The sequence below is a fragment of the Orcinus orca genome, chromosome 7, assembly GCF_937001465.1.
Source record: "Orcinus orca chromosome 7, mOrcOrc1.1, whole genome shotgun sequence".
NCBI lineage: Eukaryota > Metazoa > Chordata > Mammalia > Artiodactyla > Delphinidae > Orcinus > Orcinus orca.
Genome location: NC_064565.1, coordinates 7968791 through 7989001, shown reverse-complemented (window position 1 = coordinate 7989001; position 20211 = coordinate 7968791). Strand labels below are relative to the sequence as shown.

Below are 20211 nucleotides of genomic sequence, written 5' to 3'. Positions count from 1 at the left end.
ATATGTTGAAGCCCTGAGCACCTGTGTGGCTATACTAGGAGATGGGGCCTCTAAGGAAGTAACTGAGGTTAAATGAGGTCATAGGGTGAGGCCCAGATCTGATAGGATTAGTGTCCTTGTAAGAAGAGATACGAGAGAGCTCTCACTCTCTCTACATACACACTCATAAACACACACACACACACACAGAGGAAAGGAAAGGCCCTGTGAAGACATAGAAGGAAGGTGACCATCTGCAAGCCAGAAAGAGAGCCCTCATTAGAAATCAAATCAGCCCACCCTGACCTTGGATGTCCAGCCTCCAGAACTGTGAGAAATAAATGTCTGTTTTTTTATAAGCCACCCAGGCTGTGGTATTCTGTTATGGCAGCTGAGGCCTACAAAAAGGCAAGAGAGCCCAGAGTATAAGAAACCAAGCAATCATCAAACTCAGATGACACAGCCAAGGAAAGAACAAATGAACTTAAAGATAGGTCAAGAGGAACCACCCAAGCCAAAACACAAGAGGGTGGGGGCAAGGAACAGAACAGAGTATCCAAGAGCCACAGGAAGCCGGGCCTTAACTAAAATGCACTGTTTGGCTGCTGTCACACTTCCATGGGGAACCTCACCACCACCCACCCATCGCAGTCTCACTAGTGCCCCTCCCCTTCTGTTCTGAAGCCTCATCTTTCACCAAACGTCCTGGAGGAACAAAACACACACAGGGAGGAACGGTAATTGCTTAGGCTGTGACCTTGGGCAACAGTCATGATAGTTTTCGGGTCTCTTCACTTTGTGACTCAACCATGAGCGACTGTCCATCTAAGTACGGGTTTGGATACAGTAGCTTTCCAGCGGTGACACAGCCAGCAACTGCCAGAACTTTCCTTCATCTGGATACAGGCTAAATAAAATCTGTAACAATCAGAAACATTTAATGATAGATTTGTGGTGTGAGAGCAATAGGATTTAAGTAACTTTGATAAGAGCTGAAAATACGGGTATGATAATGGTGCTGCTTGATGTATCCAAAATTCACCAGCTTACTCTAAATAGCTTTTCTGAGATATTAAAAGATAAAATTCTGATCCATTATACTATTTTCTGCTACAATGGGCCTTGATTATTGATATTTGTCAATTTTAAGGATTAAATACCCAGCCATAAAATTAAATCATCAGAGGAGGGTAAACATGGTTTTCCCATACTGGAGAGTAGGAAATACAATCCATATGATGGTGGGAGCACATGCTTGTGGAATTTGCAGAGTATCTTATACTTCATCAGAAAGTAAAAGTGATGATGAGATAACAGATTACAGAAGTTCAAAACAAATTCCTCAAATTCTGTTTTGGATTGTGTCCACAAATCACCAAAATTTCAATTACCAGAAGAAGGATGAAGACTAGACACAGAGCTCAGGTCAGCTCTCAGGGGTCAGGGGAGACTTGGGCCACCCATACCTCCTCCTTGGATATCCCAGTACACCCACCCACCAGGCTATGCTAAGCAGCTGGGGTTTCAGAGCCACACAACTGTGTGAATAGGAAGTAGAAAGGCAAACTGGTAGCCAAAACAGTAAACTCATGAAGTTTTCAGAGTTCAATGCAATTTTTTTTTGTTCTGTGCTTAGATTTCCTTTCTCTGTGCCACTGCTCTCCTCCCATGTGGATTATTAAAGAATGCCTCTACTCATTTCAATTCAGCCAGTATTGACTTCATGCACCCTTGCTGTCTGAAATGCAACATTGTTCCCTATATGTCACACTGAGAAGAGGAGACTCTTGTCATGTACAATCCTGCACACACATAGAGTCCCAACCCTCATGCCCACACACACAGATAATGAAGACCATGTATTCACAGCTACACATGGTCACATACACAGCTTCCAGTCACAAAGGGCAGCCAGCATGGCTGTCACCACAGGCTGCCTACAGAGAAAAGCCACAGCCACACCAGTCCTGGAGTCCACAGAGCACAGGTATGGAAACACCACTCACCCACCCCTTCCTTGCTTACAATCTCATACCCTGTCACAGCGGCACATACAAACCACCTACTGGTGTCTCCCAAAACTGGCCCACACAAACTATCCTATGCCAATGCTAAAAATAAGTAACTATTAACTCTAACAATAAGTCCCTAGGCACACACACAACCTCAAAATGCTCACAGACAGAAAAAGACCCACACGTCCCACAGAGGCATGCACACACACAAACACACAGCCAGGCACTTGGTACCTCACACCTTTGTGCACACACACAGACACACAGGCAGACATGGGGGCCTCACACCCCCATGCACACACGCAAATGGGGGGCCTCACACTCACTCATTCAGCGAATACATTTTGAGTGCATACAATGTGATCTCAGCTAGGGCTACATCAGGGCACACACCACACAAATGCTGGCAGTGAAACTCGTGACCCTTCAAGCCAGAGGGAACACTTAGGTCACCTCCAGGGCCCTGGCTCTGCAGCCCTCCCTGGGGATGTATGGGCAAGTAAAATCAGAGCAGCCTCCAGGGAAGGGGCAAACATAGAACTTCACTCTCTCCCAGACAGGGTGGGTCAGCTGGGAGCCATCCCAAAGGGGCACTGAGACATTCCTGGGGGCACCCATGATTGCTAGACATGTCCCAACACAACTAAAGAGTGTTTACTGCTTGTGGCTGAAAAGAGAATTTGGTAAGCCGCTTAAGGTGGGAATTGAGACCTGCGGGTAAGCTAACTGCCTTCCACAGAGCAAAGCCAGGTCCTCAGGGCTTCCATCGTATGACTGGGGACAACAACAGAGGAGCACTGCTAAGGGCAGGGCTCCCTAGCCACCCCCAGGCTGCCATTCCACACACCCTCAGTAACACCTCCAAAGAAATGTGTAAGCCCCGCACCTCAGGTGCCCTGCTACCCAGCACAATGCACCCGGGGGCTCTGCTGAGCAGACAGCAGAGCTCAGGGTGCCATGGTACTCACAGAGCACAGCACCACAAAGACAAATAAGCCCATGACTTTCAGCCACTGCACACAGCACCTGCAAGAGAAAAGACAGGCCCCAGGTCACACTGACAGCAGTCCTGCTTGCATGTGCCCCAAACTGTCAAACCTCAGATGCCTGCTGAAGCCTTGGGTAATGTTTATCTCAAAGCACATGTGTGAAATTCTTCCCATAACATGGTATGAAAGAGGATACTGCTGAGGACAACAGCAGATTTGTGGAGGTTATAGAGGGGAAGAAACTTAACCCTGAGTGTCTGAACACTGCTTCTTATCAGAGATGCTGAAGATCAAGATTTGAGCCTCTTCACTAGCCTTTTAAAGGCTCTAGTTTCCTGGAAACAAGCTTCATCTCAGCTCTCAGATTCATATTTATCAATTATTTTCCCCTAAGTTTTCTGGAAGGTAGGCATATGGACTTGATCATCAAACAAACATCGACTGAGACATAACCAAACAATTCAAGAAAGAAATTGCAATGCTATAACCAGTTGTACCAGCAGAGTCCTTTAAGAATTCCTTAGGAGATAATTCAATAGACATTCAGGCCCTCTTAGGACTCATGATGGCACCCTGGCCCAGTCATCATTACACACTTCTTAATTGTAGCCCTCAGGTCCTTGGCAAATGTGGGTCTGGCAGCCACTCCAGGCTTATCTCTGCTCCTGTCACCTCCCCAGGGTCCACCAGATCCTACCTCCTGAAGACACAATCACTGCCTAGTGCTGGGGAGTGCTCTCCCCTGGCCACTCCTCAAGAGCAAGCCCTGGGGTATTTGTGCTCTGGCCCTGCAAAAGGAAGGGTGCTGGTACACAGCCTGTGCTTGACACATGTTTGTAGAACAAAGGAATAAAGTCTATATAGGGATATCTTTTTCAAAATCTTTCTGATCCTTTCAAAATGGTAAAACCTTCTTTTGCATTCTCTCAGATTTAATGAATTTGATGAGTAATATTTCACCCTTCCAAATTATGATCAATAGCTCCTATTCAAATAGGAATCAAAAAACATTTCCTTTTAAAACAGGAAGCATTAATTTAACTATTTTTAATACTTTTTTTTGAAACATCTATTAGAGTATAATTGCTTTACAATGGTGTGTCAGTTTCTGCTTTATAACAAAGTAAATCAGCCATACATATACACACATCCCCACATCTCCTCCCTCCTGCATCTCCCTCCCTCCCACCCCCCCATCCCACCCCTCTAGGTGGTCAAAAAGCACTGAGCTGATCTCTCTGTGCTATGCTGCTGCTTCCCACTAGCTATCTATTTTATGTTTGGTAGTGTATATATGTCCATGCCACTCTCTCACTTTGTCCCAGCTTACCCTTCCCCCTCCCCGTATCCTCAAGTCCATTCTCTAGTAGGTCTGCGTCTTTATTCCTGTCTTGGCCCAGTTGAACTATTTTAAATACTAATTTCTTTCTACATAACTGACATATACAGCAGACTGACCATCCAAAATAATTTTTACAAGTTTCTTCAACAAACATTGTAGTACTTTCTAGACATGTTAAAAAGAATGGCATTAAGTCTTTCAGTTAAGTGACAAGTTTGAGGCAACTATTTTATGAATCGTAGAAGATAAAACAACCACTGAATGTAAAGGCTTAAATGTACTTAGTTCTATTTTCCATGGTATGGGACATTTGAGGAAGCTCGCATCCTCTGGAGTTGTGAGGCAGCCAGCTGGAGAAGGGTGTTAACAGTGTCAGCGCTTACCATCATGGTGATCTATGGGGCCAGGTCCCTGTTCACACACTTTCACATTATTCAGATAATTTTATAGCACATTAGTCGGCCAATATTTGTCACACCTATGAGAAGAGCTAAGACCAGTCAAGGTGAAGAAACTACACATGACTGGGAGGCATGGTGGGAAAAGACATCTCCACGGTCAAGCACTAGTGGGGGACCTGGGGTCACATTCCTCCCCCCACCCCTTTGCTCCTCTCACAACCTGCATGACCTCAGGCAAAATCCTTACCCTCTCTGAAGTACCTCACCTACCTCTCAGGATTGCCTGAAAGATCAGTAGGACAACTGAGAGTGGGCCTCTCTAGGTAAAGACAGATACACTTTGGGAGGCAGGTAGGTACACTTCTAATCAGCTCTTCAAACAGCTTCAGAAAAGCTGGGCCCCCTAATGTAGAGAAATAATAACACTAATATTTGATAGCTTCATGGTGTCTTCTCACCTATCCATGGGTTTTCACATAGACCATTTTAGTGGAAGCCCACAGAAGGCTGTGGAGCTAGGGGAATGCCAGGCAACAAGGAGACAGCTGCACGGACATGCTCAGCCCTGCTGGTTCCTCAGCTACCTCGGAGCAGATACATAATGGGGACCTTGGTGGTCCTGGTATTGTGTCCCTGGAAATGCCACTTTCAAATGTGGGGCTCTCAGTGGAACCCCTCCTTCAAGTAAATGCTCACGCAGAAGCCTCAACAGACAAACAAGGGAGAGATCTCTCCTGCTCCGACCCGCGCGGGGGATGCTGCAAAATTCCCTCAGATCCCCAGCGCATGTGTGTCCTCTGCCCTCCTACGCATGCACGGAAGACTCGGCCTCTCTTGGCCCCACCTGCAGCTGCATCACCCCTAAAAACCCTCTTTCTCCTTCCTGTGCAGAACCCTTCTAATAACGTGCTTCATCACTGAATACAAATGATAATATCACCTTCTAAAACACCACGGGGACTACTTCATCCACAAAGCCTCATGGGCTTGAAGACCCCAGCCACACAACAGAAAGGACAGGTGTGTAGGGTGTTCATCATTTAGGTCTGTAATTGGGTTTTCTTGTAGCCTTAAAGGCTCCATGCTGGTTTGAACGCCGCTTTATCTGTCTTCTAGGGCCTGGAGGAAAGGAAGATTACCTTCCAGGAAAGTGCCACCTAGCCTTCTTCCTCACCTCCACCCCTCAGGAACGATGTTGCGCGGGCAATACCCGCACCACACCCCACTCCCCAGCCCAGTCCCAGGTGGGCGGCGTGCACTGTGTGACCAACACCCTGTGCCAGTGCTGGCACTCCAAGTCTTCCTACCTCAACTTGGAAAGACGGCGGAACCCGATGTGAGCGCTGTCCAGAAGCTCCCCCTTCTCTGAGGAGGCGGATCCAGAGGAACCTACCAACTCTCTGCTCAGCAGGGATCCGCCCTCCCACTCAGCTGAGCTGTTCTCCCAAGATTCTTCAGCAGTGATGAACTCTGGGTGGCAAACGGGCATGCACCGTGACCTGGAAATTGAGGCTTTGTGGTTATTTTCACGGAAATAGTAGCATCTCCAAAGCAACACTTCATCTCAGGGGTAAGCGTGAAATGTATAATCAATACTTGTTTTTCAAAGGACCATCGATATTGTAGTACTGTCAGACTGGTGGGAATGGGTCTTTCTTGACGTCACAGACCCTGGACTGGAGGGAAATCATCTGGGGTCACACAGTCTTCAAAATAAATTGTGGACCTTCAAGAAACATCAGCTTGTTCTGAGTCTGGAACTTTCCAGTACAGCTTTTTCTGGCTCAGACCAGCTCCAGCTCATTTCAGTTTTTTCCTTTCTCTTTGACTGTGCTGGAGTTCTCAATACCTGGTCCTGTTATACTCATCCTGAAGCACAGTGAGTGGTGTAAGCCTTTTCTCCTCTTTGTAGGTATCTATATGTAATGGAGCTGTAGGGGAGATGGCCTAACTAGCTTTCCCACCCAACATCTACATGAGCACGAGCAGGAGTGGGGGACGTCAGTACTGGACTAGATGGGCCCAAGAATGGGACCTATATCTAGAAGGATGAATCAAGGGGTATCATAAAATTTATCAAAATTACATGTGGATATATCCATTTAATTTTGGTTGAATCCCTGAACAACTGAACAACTCATTCAGTACAGATTGTCAGTCAGCACTTGACTCTAGTAAGTCTGCACCAAGCCCAGAATTTTCCTGTGGAAATACATGGAATACTTGTGGGGTGGCAATATTGACACAAGAGCCACAATCTATTATGTTATGCCTCTCAATCTATGCCTTTCGAACCCAGTTAGCTCAACAGGACATTGTCATTCTCCTGAACTCTTATCACTGCTTTAGGACTGGTTCACAACAAGAAAAAGGAACTTCAAACTTACAGGAAATAGAGTTTTCTTTTAAATCATACATTTTTCAACTTCATAACTATTGACATTTGAGCCAGATAATTCTTTGTTGTGGGGAGATGTCCTGTGCAATGCAGGATGTTTAGCAGCAGCCCTGTCCTCTACCCTAAATGCCAGTAGCGCCCCTCCCCCATTGGTGACAGCAAAAAATGTCTCCTGACAGTGCCAACCTCAACCCTGGTTGAGAAGCCCTGGCCTGGCAAGATGGCCTTTCCCAGCTGTGTGCATGCATGAGTGTGTACATGTGCTATTCAATCATTACAGGGTTATGCTCAAGGTTACTTAGCAATTCATAAGGCACAGAATACAACCACTAGAATCATGAACACACATTGAATCGACAAGGATCTAGCAGAGACCATACATGTCAGGTAAAAATTCATATCTCAGGAAGAAATTCTCCAGCATAAGTGCAAAGGATAATGCTCAGAGATTTCTTAATTTTATAAGAAAGAAAGAAAAAAAAAACACCTCACCCTTTCTCTTGTGAGAAATTCCTCAGCAAAGGTGTGCTTTCTGTAAAGCAGGGGTCTTTAGAACTGCAGCTGAAGAACTGGGGGAAAGGAGGGTGAGACCTGAAAAACACAGTGAAGGAAAGGGATCACCAACACAAAATGATGACTGTGCTCACTGATGGTTGTGGCTAGATTCAAGAACGTTTATCTGTTGATGGACACTTAGGTGATGTAGCACATATATACAATGCAATATTACTCAGCCATAAAGAGGAATGAAACTGAGTTATTTGTAGTGAGGTGGATGGACCTAGAGTCTGTCATACAGAGTGAAGTAAGTCAGAAAGAGAAAACAAATACTGTATGCTAACACATATATATGGAATCTAAGAAAAGAAAAAAAGAAGGTCATGAAGAACCTACGGGTAAGACAGGAATAAAGACACAGACCTACTAGATCATGGACTTGAGGATATGGGAAGGAGGAAGGGTAGGCTGTGACAAAGTGAGAGCGTGGCATGGACATATATACACTACCAAGTGTAAAGTGGATAGCTAGTGGGAAGCAGCCACGTAGCACAGGGAGATCAACTAAGTGGTTTGTGACCGCATAGAGGGGTGGAAAAGGGAGGGTGAGAGGGAGGGAGACGCAGGAGGGAAGAGATATGGAAACATATGGAAACGTGTGTATGTATAACTGATTCACTTTGCTATAAAGCAGAAACTAACACACAATTGTAAAGCAATTATACTCCAATAAAGATGTTTAAAAAGATGTAGATCTTTTAGAATGTGTTTGAACTTATATGACTCTCCATCTAAAGCAAATAGATATAGTTGTGGGTTAACATACTTGAAAACCAGAGTAACTACAAATCAAAAACATAGAATGAATTCACAAAAACCAAAAAGAAAGGAACTCAAGTGTAATACAAAAGGAAATCATCAAACCACAACAAGAAAAATAATAAGAAGAAATGAACAAAGAAGAACTGCAAAAACAACTGTAAAATACAGAATAAAATGGTAATAAGTACTTGCCTATAAATAATTATTAAATGTCAATGGACTAAATGTGCTGATCAAAAGACATAGGGTGGCTGATTGAATAACAAAGCAAGACCCTTCAATACATTGCCTACAAGAGACTCACTTCAGTGAGAAAAACACACAGACTGAAAGTGAAGGGATGGAAAATGATATTTAATGCAGATCAAAATGACAAGAAAACAGGGGTAGCAATATCCATATCAGACAAAATAGACTTTAAAACAAAGGCTATAATGAAAGACAAAGAAGGACATTAAATAATGATGAAAGGATCAATATAAGAAGAGGATACAATACTTATTAACATATACACAACTAATACAGGAGCACCTAAATATATAAAGCAAATACTAACAAACTTAGAGGGAGAAATTGAAAATAATACAAAAATAGCAAGAGACTTTAACACCCCCACTGACATCAATGGACAGATCAACCAGACAAAAAAATCAATAAGGCATCAGAGGTCCTAAATGACAGAATAGACCAGTTGAATGTAATGAACATTTACAGGTGACTACATCCCCCCCAAAATGCAGACTATACACTTTTCAAGGAAATTTCTCTAGGACAGACTACATACTAGGTCACAAAAATAGACTCATCTATTTAGGAAGATAGCAATAATATCAAGCATGTTTGTCGACCACAACAGTATGAAACTAGAGATGAACAACAGAAAGAAAAAGAGAAAACAGTGGAGACTAAATAACATGCTACTAAAACACCAATGGGTCAATGATAAAATCAAAGTGGAAATCAGAAAATACCTCAAGACAAATGAAAATGAAAACACAACTTTCCAAAAGCTATGGGATGCAGCAAAAGCAGTTCTATAAGGGAAATTCATAGTGATACTGGCGTTCCTTGACATAAAAGAAAAATCTCAAATGAACAAATTAACCTACCAAATACTTAACCTACCAAATAAAAGAAACAGAAAAAGAAGAACAAAGTCAGCAAAAGGAAGGAAATATAGAGATCAGAGAGGAAATAAATAAAATAGAGATTTTAAGAAAACAATATAAAAGATCAATAAAACCAAGAGCTGGTTTTCTAAAAAGATGAACAAAATTGACAAATCACACCAAGTCTCACCAAGAAGAAAAGCAAGGACCCAAATAAACAAAATTAGAATTAAAGAGGAGAAATAACAACCAATACTACAGATATACAAATAATTATGAGAATACTATGAACAGTTATATGCCAACAAATTGGACAACCTAGAAGAAATGAACAAATTTCTAGAAACATACAGACTGCTAAGACTGAGTGAAGAAGAAACAGAAAATTTGAAGAGACTGATCACTAGAAGTGAAATAGAATCTGTAATTAAAAAAAAAAAAAATCCCTGTGAACAAAAGACCAAGACTGGAAAGATTCACTGAGAAACTTTACCAAACATATAAAGAAGAATATATACCTATCCTTCTCAAACCATTCCAAAAGATTGAAGAGAAAGGAACACTGCAAAATTCATTTTATTAGGCCACCATTTTCCTGATATAAAAACCACACAAGGACACTACGAAGAAAAATTACAAGCCAATATCCTTGATGAATATAGATGCAAAATTCCTCAACAAAATATTAGCAAACAAATCCAACAATACATAAGAAGGATCATACACCATGACAAAGTTGGATTGGTTCCAGGGTTACAAGGATGGTTCACTGTATGCATATCAATGTGATACAGCACATTAACAAAAGGAAAGACAAAAACCACATGATCATCTCAATAGACTCAGAAAAAGCATTTGACATAATTCAACATCCATTCATGATAAAAACACTCATCAGGCTTTAAAGAGTCCTTTAAGATACACCACCTGCATGTCACCTCAGCTTCACCTCTAGATTTTCTTTAACTCCCTTTACCCAAATCTACTCTTCAAACTTTCAGAAATACTTTTACTTCTTGTAACAAGCTTCCACCCTTGTCTAGGGCGTTTATATATATAATATGCTTTCTTTCAACATTGTTTGTATAGCATGTCATCTTCCTTCAGATCTCACAACCCTTCCACATCATCCAGGAGAAATTAAGCGGTCCCTGCTTTGTGTACTCCCTGGGGATCCTCGTGCCCATGTTGCCTGCAATGCATTTTAACTGCTTCTTTGAATACTCCCTTAGCCGGTGCAGAGGGGATGGCATGTTGGTCAGGATATATCACCCAGCAAAGAAAAATCCAAGATACCAGTCAGATTTTTACCACAATTGTCTAGTTCAGAACACTGGACCACCAGAGAGCTCCACGTCCCATGGAATATCAGTCAGCAAGAGCTCTCCCAGAGATCTCCGTCACAATGCTAAGACCCAGCTCCACCCAATGACCAGCAAGCTCCAGTGCTGGAAACCCCACAACAAACAACTAGCAAGACAGGACCACAAGCCCACCCATTTGCAAAGAGGCTGCCTAAAATCATACGAAGTTCACAGACACCCCCCAAAAACACCACCAGATGCGATTCTGCCCACCAGAAAGAAAAGATCCAGGCTCATCTGCCAGAAAACAGGCACCAGTCCCCTCCACCAGGAAGCCTACACAAGCAACTGAACCAACCTTACCCACTGGGGGCAGACACCAAAAACAATGGGAACTACGAACCGACAGCCCGCGAAAAGGAGACCACAAACAAAGTAAGTTAAGCCAATAAGAAGACAGAGAAATACACAGCAGATGAAGGAGCAAGATAAAAACCCAACAGACCAAACAAATGAAGAGAAAATAGGCAGGCTACCTAAAAAAGAATTCAGAGCACTGATAGTAAAGATGACCCAAAACCTTGAACATAGAATGGAGAAAATACAGGAAACGTTTAACAAGGACCTAGAAGAACTAAAGAGCAAACAAACAATGATGAACAACACAATAAATGAAATTAAAAATTCTCTAGAAGGAATCAATAGCAGGATAACTGAGGCAGAAGAACAGACAAGTAACCCAGAAGATAAAATAGAGGAAATAACTAGTGCAGAGGAGAAAAAAAGAAAAATCAAAAGAATTAAGGACAATCACACAGACCTCTGGGACAACATTAAACACACCAGTATCTGAATTATAGGGGTCCCAGAAGAAGAGAAAAAGAAAGGGACTGAGAAAATATTGGAAGAGATTATAGTTGAAAACTTCCCTAATATGAGAAAGGATATAGTCAATCAAGTCCAGGAAGCGCAGAGTTCCATAAAGGATAAATCCAAGAAGAAACATGACAAGAAACATATTAATCAAACTATCAAAAATTAAATACAAAGAAAAAGTATTAAAAGCAGCAAGAGAAAAGCAACAAATAACATACAGGGAATCCCCATAAGGTTAACAGCTGATCGTTCAGCAGACATTCTGCAATCCAGAAGGGAGTGGAAGGATCTTTTTAAAGTGATGAAAGGGAAAAACCCACAACCAAGATTACTCTACACATCAGGGTCTCATTCAGATTCAACGGAGAAATTAAAACCTTTACCCACAAGCAAAATCGAAGAGAATTCAGCACCACAAAAGCATCTTTACAACAAATGCTAAGGAACTTCTCTAGACAGGAAACACAAGAGAAGGAAAAGACCTACATTAACAAACCCAAAACAATTAAGACAATGGTAAAAGGAACATACATATCGATAATTACCTTAAATGTAAATGGATTAAATGCTCCAACCAAAATACATAGACTGGATAAATGGATACAAAAACAAGACCCATATATATGCTATCCGCAAGAGACACACTTCAGACCTAGGGACACATACAGACTGAAAGTGAGGGGAGGGAAAAAGATATTACATGCAAATGGAAATCAAAAGAAAGCTGGAGCAGCAATTCTTATATAACACAAAATAGACTTTAAAATAAAGACTATTACAACAACAAAGAAGAACACTATATAATGACACAGGGATCAATCCAAAAAGAAGATATAACAATTATAAATATTGATGCACCGAACATAAGAGCAGCTCAATGTATAAGGCAAATGCTAACAGCCATAAACGGAGGAATCAACAGTAACACAACCATAGTAGGGGACTTTAACACCCCCCATTCACCAAAGGACAGATCATCCAAAATGAAAATAAATAAGGACACACAAGCTTTAAATGATACATTAAACAAGATGGTCTTAATTGATATTTATAGGACATTCTATCCAAAAACAACAGAATAGACTTTCTACTCAAGTGCTTACAGAACATTCTCCAGGATAGATCATATCTTGGGTCACAATTCAAGCCTTGGTAAATTTAAGAAAATTGAAATCATATCAAGTATCTTTTCTGACCACAATGCTATGAGACTAGATATCAATTACAGGGGAAAAAAACTGTAACAAAATACAAACATATGGAGGCTAAACAATACACTACTATATAACCAAGAGATCACTGAAGAAAAGGGGAAATAAAAAATACCAAGAAAGAAATGAAAATGAAAACACGATGACCCAAAACCTATGGGATGCAGCAAAAGAAGTTCTATGGGGGAAGTTTATAGCAATAAAAACCTACCTCAAGAAACAAGAAACATTTCAAATAAAGAACCTAAGCTTACACCTAAAGCAATTAGAAAAGAAGAACAAAAGAACCCCAAAGTTAGCAGAAGGAAAGAAATCATAAAGATCAGATCATAAATAAATGAAAAATAAATGAAGGAAACAATAACAAAGATCAATAAAAGTAAAAGCTGGTTCTTTGAGAAGATAAACAAAATTGATAAGCCATTAGCCAGACTCATCAAGAAAAACAGGGAGAAGACTCAAATCAACAGAATTAGAAATGAAAAGGGAAAAGTAACAACTGACACTGCAGAAATACAAAGGATCACGAGAGATTACTACAAGCAACTCTATGCCAATAAAAGGGACAACCTGGAAGAAATTGACAAATTCTTACAAAACCACAACCTTCTGAGACTGAACCAGGAAAAAATAGAAAATATAAACAGACCAATCACAAGGACTGAAATTGAAACTGTGATTAAAAATCTTCCAACAAACAAAAACCTGGGACCCGATGGCTTCACAGTAGAATTCTATCAAACATTTAGAGAAGAGCTATCACCTATCCTTCTCAGACTCTTCCAAAATATAGCAGAGGGAGGAACACTCCCAAACTCATTCTACAAGGCCACCATCACCCTGATACCAAAACCACACAAAGCTGTTACAAAAAAAGGATTCTTCAATATACGCAAATCAATCATTGTGATACACCATATAACAAATTGAAGGATAAAAACCATATGATCATCTCAATAGATGCATAAAAAGCGTTCAACAAAATTCAAAAACGATTTAGGCTAAAAGCTCTTCAGAAGGTAGGCATACAGTGAACTCACCTCAACATAATAAAGGCCATATATGACAAATGCACACTCAACATCATTCTCAATGATGAAAAACTGAAACCATTTCATCAAAAATCAGAAACACGACAAGGATGCCCACTCTCACCACTATTATTCAACATGGATTTGGAAGTTTTAGCCACAGCAATCAGAGAAGAAAAAGACATAAAATGAATCCAAATCAGAAGATACGGAGCAAAACTGTCACTGTTTGTAGATGACATGGTACTATACATAGAGAATCCTAAAGATGATACCAGAAAACTATTAGAGCTAATCAATGAATTTGGTAAAGTAGCAGGATACAAAATTAATGCACAGAAGTCTCTTGCATTCCTATACACTAATGTTGAAAAATCTGAAAGAGAAATTAAGGAAACACTCCCATTTACCATTGCAATAAAAAGAATGAAATACCTAGGAATAAAGCTATGTAAGGAGACAAAAGACCTGTATGAAGAAAACTATAAGTCACTGATGAAAGAAATTAAAGAAGATACAAACAGATGGAGAAATATACCATGTTCTTGGATTGAAAGTATCAACACTGTGAAAATACTATACTGCCCAAAGCAATCTACACATTCAATGCAATCCCTATCAAACTGTCAATGGCATTTTCACAGAACTAGAATAAAAAATTTCACAATTTGTATGGAAACACAAAATACCCCGAATAGCCAAAGCAATCTTCAGACAGAAAAATGGAGGAGGAGGAATCAGGGTCCCTGACTTTAGACTATACTACAAAGCTACAGTAATCAAGAAAGTGTGGTACTGGAACAAAAACAGAAATATAGATCAATGGAACAGGATAGAAAGCCCAGAGATAAACCCACGCACATATGGTCACCTTATTTTTGACAAAGGAGGCAAAAATATACAATGGAGAGAAGACAGCCTGTTCAATAAGTGGTGCCAGGAAAACTGGATAGCTACATGTAAAGAATGAAATTAGAACACTCCATAACACCATACACAAAAATAAACTCAAAGTGGATTAAAGACCTAAATGTAAGGACAGACACTATAAAACTCTTAGAGGAAAACATAGGCAGAACACTCTTTGACATAAATCACAGCAAGGTCCTTTTTTACCCACCTCCTTAAGAAAGGGAAATAAAATCAAAAATAAATAAATGGGACCTAATGAAACTTAAAATCTTTTGCACAGCTAAGGAAACCATAAACAAGATGAAAAGACAACACTCAGAATGGGAGAAAATATTTGCAAATGAAGCAACTGACAAAGGATTCATCTCCAAAATATACAAGCAGCTCATGCAACTCATTATCAAGAAAACAAACAACCCAATCCAAAAATGGGCAGAAGACTTAAATAGATATTTCTGCAGTGAAGATATGCAGATTTCCAACAAACACATGAAAGGATGCTCAACATCACTAATCATTAGAGCAAGGCAAACAAAAATCACAATGAGATATCACCTCACACTGGTCAGAATGGACATCATCAAAAAATCTACAAATAATAAATGCTGGAGAGGATGTGGAGAAAAGGGAACCCTCTTGCACTGTTGGTGGGGATGTAAATTGATACAGCCACTATGGAGAACAGTATGGAGGTTCCTTAAAAAACTAAAAATAGAACTACCATACGACCCAGCAATCCCACTACTGGGCATATACCCTGAGAATACCATAATTCAAAAAGTGTCATATACCACAATGTTCATTGCAGTTCTATTTACAATAGCCAGGACATAGAAGCAACCTAAGTGCCCATCATCGGATGAATGGATAAAGAAGATGTGGCACATATATACATTGGAATATTACTCAGCCATAAAAAGAAACGAAATTGAGTTATTTGTAGTGAGGTGGATGGACCTAGAGTGTGTCTTACAGAGTGAAGTAAGTCAAAAAGAGAAAAACAAATACTGTATGCTAACACATATATATATGGAATCTAAAGAAAAAAAAAGAATGGTTCTTTAGAACCTATGGGCAGGACAGGAATAAAAATTGAGATGTAGAGAATGGACTTGAGGACACGGGGAGTGGGAAGCGTAAGCTGGGATGAACTGAGAGAGTGGCATGGGCATATATACACTACCAAATGTAAAATAGATAGCTAGTGGGAAGCAGCTGCAGAGCACAGGGAGATGAGCTCAATGCTTTGTGACCACCTAGATGGGTGGGTTAGGGAGGGTGGGAGGGAGGGAGACGCAAGAGGTAGGGGATATGGGGATATATGTATACGTATAGCTGATTCACTTTGTTATACATCTGCAACTAACACAACAATGTAAAGCAATTATACCTCAATAAAGATGTTTAAAAAAAAAGCACTCATCAAAGTGGGTATAAAGGTAACACATCTCAACATAATAAAGGCCACTTACGACAAACCCACATTCAGCCTAATGCTCGATGGTGAAAAGCCAAATGTCTTCCTGCTAAATTCAGGAAAAAGACAAAGATGCTTCTCTTTAACATAGTATTGGAAGTCCTAGCCACAGCAATCAGAAAGAAAAAGAAATAAAAGGTATCCAAATTAGAAGGAGACAGGTAAAACTGTCACTATTTGCAGATGACATGATATTTTATTTAGAGAACTCTAAAGTTTACACCTCAAAACTATTAGACCTAATAAAGGAATTCATCAAGGTTGCAGGATACAAGATTAATATACAGAAATCTATTGCATTTTTAAACACTAATGATGAAATATCAGGAAGAGAAAGTAAAAAAAAAAAAAACCTTGTTAAAAATCTCATCTAAAAAGAAACCTAGGAATAATCTTAACTAAGGGAGGTGAAAGACCTATATAATGAAAACTATAAAAATTAATGAAGGAAATTGAAGGTCGTTCAAAGAAATTGAAAGATATTCTGCGCTCTTGGATTGGAAGAATTAATATTATTAAAATGGCCATACTACTGAAAGCAACCTACAGACTTACTACAATCCCTATCAAAATAGCCATGATATTTTTCACAGAATTAGAACAAATAATTCTAAAATTTATATGGAACCACAAAAGACCCCAAGTTGCCAAAGCAGTCTTGAGAAAAAAGAACAAAAATGGAGGTATAACCCTACCAGACTTCAAACTATACTACAAAACTACAGTAATCAGAACAGTGTGATGTTGGCACAAAAACAGACACATAGATCAATGGAACTGACTAGAAGTCCCAGAGATAAACCTACTCACCTACAGTCAATTTATGACAAAGGAGCAAGAATATACAATGGAGAAAAGACAGTCTCTTCAACAAGTGATGCTGGGAAAACTGGACAGCCACATGTGAAACAATGAAATTAGAGCACTTCCGCACACCATATATAAAAATGAACTTAAAATGGTTTAAAGACCTAAACATAAGACATGACACCATAAAACTGCTAGAAGAGAACATAGGCCAAACATTTTCAGACATAAATCATAGTAATATTTTCTTAAATCAGTCTCCCAAGACAAAAATAAATTAATTAATAAAAACAAAAATAGGGCTTCCCTGGTGGCACAGTGGTTGAGAGCCCACCTGCCGATGCAGGGACTGCGGGTTCGTGCCCCGGTCCGGGAGGATCCCACATGCCATGGAGTGGCTGGGCCCGTGAGCCATGGCCACTGAGCCTGCGCGTCCGGAGCCTGTGCTCTGTAACGGGAGAGGCCACAACAGTGAGAGGCCCGCGTACCGCAAAAAATAAATAAATAGGACCTAATCAAACTTAAAAGCTTTTGCAAAACAAAATGAAAAGACAACACACAGAATGGGAGAAAATATTTACAAATGATGGTACTAACAAGGGATTAATATCCAAAATACACAAACAGCTCGTACAACTGAATATTAAAAAAAAAAACAATCCAATAAAAAAATTGGCAGAAGACTTAAATAGACATTTTTCCAAAGAAGACATACAGATAGCTAACACGCACATGAAAAGAAACTCAATATCACTAACTATTAAAGAAATGCAAATCAAAACCACAATGAGATATCACCTCACACCTGCCAGAATGGCTGTCATCAAAAAGTCTACAAATAAAAAATGTTGGCCAGGATGTGGAGAAAAGGGAACACTTGTACACTGTCGGTGGGACTATAAAATGGTACAGCTACAAACTACTGTATAGCACAGAGAATTATACCCATTATTTGTAATAACCTATAATGGAATATAATCTGTAAAGATATTGAATCTCTAAGTTGTACTCCTGAAACTAACACAATACTGTAAAACAACTGTATTTCAATGAAATACATATATATAAAATAATAGCTTTGGACAATATGTAACAACACTGATAGTATTTATAATATAAAATTACATAAAAGAAATATAAAATGACGTTTACTATGAGCACAAAAATGTAAAAATACATATTACATATGGGAGAAGGCCAGAAGGGAATACAGGTAAATGCCAGTAGATAGTAATAATTGTTGTAAAATCATTTTTCCCCTTCAATTTCCAAATTTTTAACAATTTATTTACTTTGGCTTGTTAATAGTAAAAACAGTAATCAGTTCATGACAGATGAACTGGTCATGTCACATAATTCAGTCTGATAATATACTACATTTAATCCATATCAGATCTTATGTGTTATTTTATAATAAAAGAAAGAATTCATTCAAAGTTTTCTGGGATTTGAGATTCAAAACCATGCTATATTTAGATAAGGGAATGAGAAAGGGAGTGAAGAAATGGGGGAGGCTGTGTGAAACATTGTTTACTTTTTCTATGAAGAAAACTAGCATATTAGAAAAATTCATTCATCTTTAACTTGGCAGTTTTGTTTGTTCTATGTCATTTAAAATGTATAAGCAATTTATTCCTCTCACTTGGAGGCCTCAAGTAGCAAAGGGGTGGAATTCCTCAGTGAGGAACGGGGGAAAGCAGCATCAAGAAGTATCCTGCAGAGTTCCAGAGCTGCAGCTACAAGAGGAGGTTCAGAATCCCAAACATAAGGGTCAGGGTGCCACCAGAATGAAGTCTGCTTTCTCTATTTTTTGTTGTTTATTCCCTCTGTTATAGGATTATTGTTAAAAGAGAGCAAAATCAGAGCTGGGGAGGATGGCATAGTAGAAAAACTCTGAGCTCACCTCCTCCCACGGAAACAGCAAAATTATAACAATTTATAGAGCAACTATCAGTAAGAAAGAATTGAAGGCAGAAAAGATCTTCTACAACTAAAGATATGAAAAAGCAACCACAAGATGGATAAGAGGGGTGGAGATGCAGTATCCCCTGTGTGGGCAACCACAAATGGAGGATAATTACAATTGCAGTGGTTCCCCACAAAGAACAAGAGGTCTGAGCCCCACATCAGGCCCCCCAGCTGCACCAGGAAGATGAGTCCCCAGAAGGCCAGTGGGGCTTACCTTCAGGACAGTCAGAGAGCTGTGGAATATAGAGTCTCCACTCTTAAAAGGCATGCACAAAACCTCACATGCTCCAGGATCCAGGGCAGAAGCAGTAATTTGAAAGGAGCCTGTGTTAGACAGACCTGCAGATTTGGAGAGCCTCCTGGAGAGGAAGGAGGTAACTGGAGCTTACCCTGGGCACATAGATGTGGGTAGAAGAGCTTTTGGGGATCTCACTCTACCATGAGGACATTGGTGCTGGCAAGCATCACTTTGGAATCCTCCTTCCAGCTTATAAGCACCAGGACCGAGTCTCACCCACCAGCCTATTGACACTAGTACTGGGACGCCTCAGGCCAAGCAACAAGCTGCGTGGGGACACATCCCCACCCACCAGCAGACCCACTGCCTTAGGACCTTCCAGCCACCCAAGGACACAACCCCACCCACGAGAGGGCACAGAACATGGACCCACACTTCAGCATACCAGCACTAGCCCCAAGACCACTGTGGACTGTTGGGACCCAGCCCCACTCACCAGCAGGCCAACACCAGCTCCAGGACACCCAGGCCTTAGAGCCAGAGACATTGGTAAGCAGTTCCACCAAAAAACTGAGAGCCAGCACTTACCCCAGAATGCCCAGGACCCTGTCCCTGCCCACCAATAAGCCGACACCAGCTTTGGAACAGCTTGGGCCCCTCAGCTAGCCACACCAGGATTTGGACCCACCTACCAAAGAGCTGACAGCAGCTCCAGAACCCCCTGGGCTCTGTAGCCAGAGACCCCAGGATCCAGCTTGGCCAACCAGTAGACTGACACCAACTCTGGGACCCCCAGAGTCCTGAAGCCAGAGACCCCAGCACCCTGGTATACCC

The 20211-nt window shown here is 40.7% G+C and overlaps 1 protein-coding gene across 5 annotated transcripts in view; it reads right to left on the bottom strand.

Annotated features, from left to right (window-relative positions):
* Positions 1–20211, bottom strand: part of OCA2 (OCA2 melanosomal transmembrane protein) — a 258159-nt gene that overhangs the window by 201890 nt on the left and 36058 nt on the right. For all 5 annotated transcript variants that reach the window (XM_033400198.2, XM_004276885.4, XM_049712577.1 and 2 more), the window contains exons 3-6: positions 7617–7715; positions 6034–6225; positions 2963–3020; positions 825–897 (exon numbers count right to left, since the gene is read on the bottom strand). In XM_033400198.2, the coding sequence (XP_033256089.1) occupies positions 825–897; positions 2963–3020; positions 6034–6225; positions 7617–7715 (422 nt within the window). The remainder of the gene's footprint in view (positions 1–824; positions 898–2962; positions 3021–6033; positions 6226–7616; positions 7716–20211) is intronic.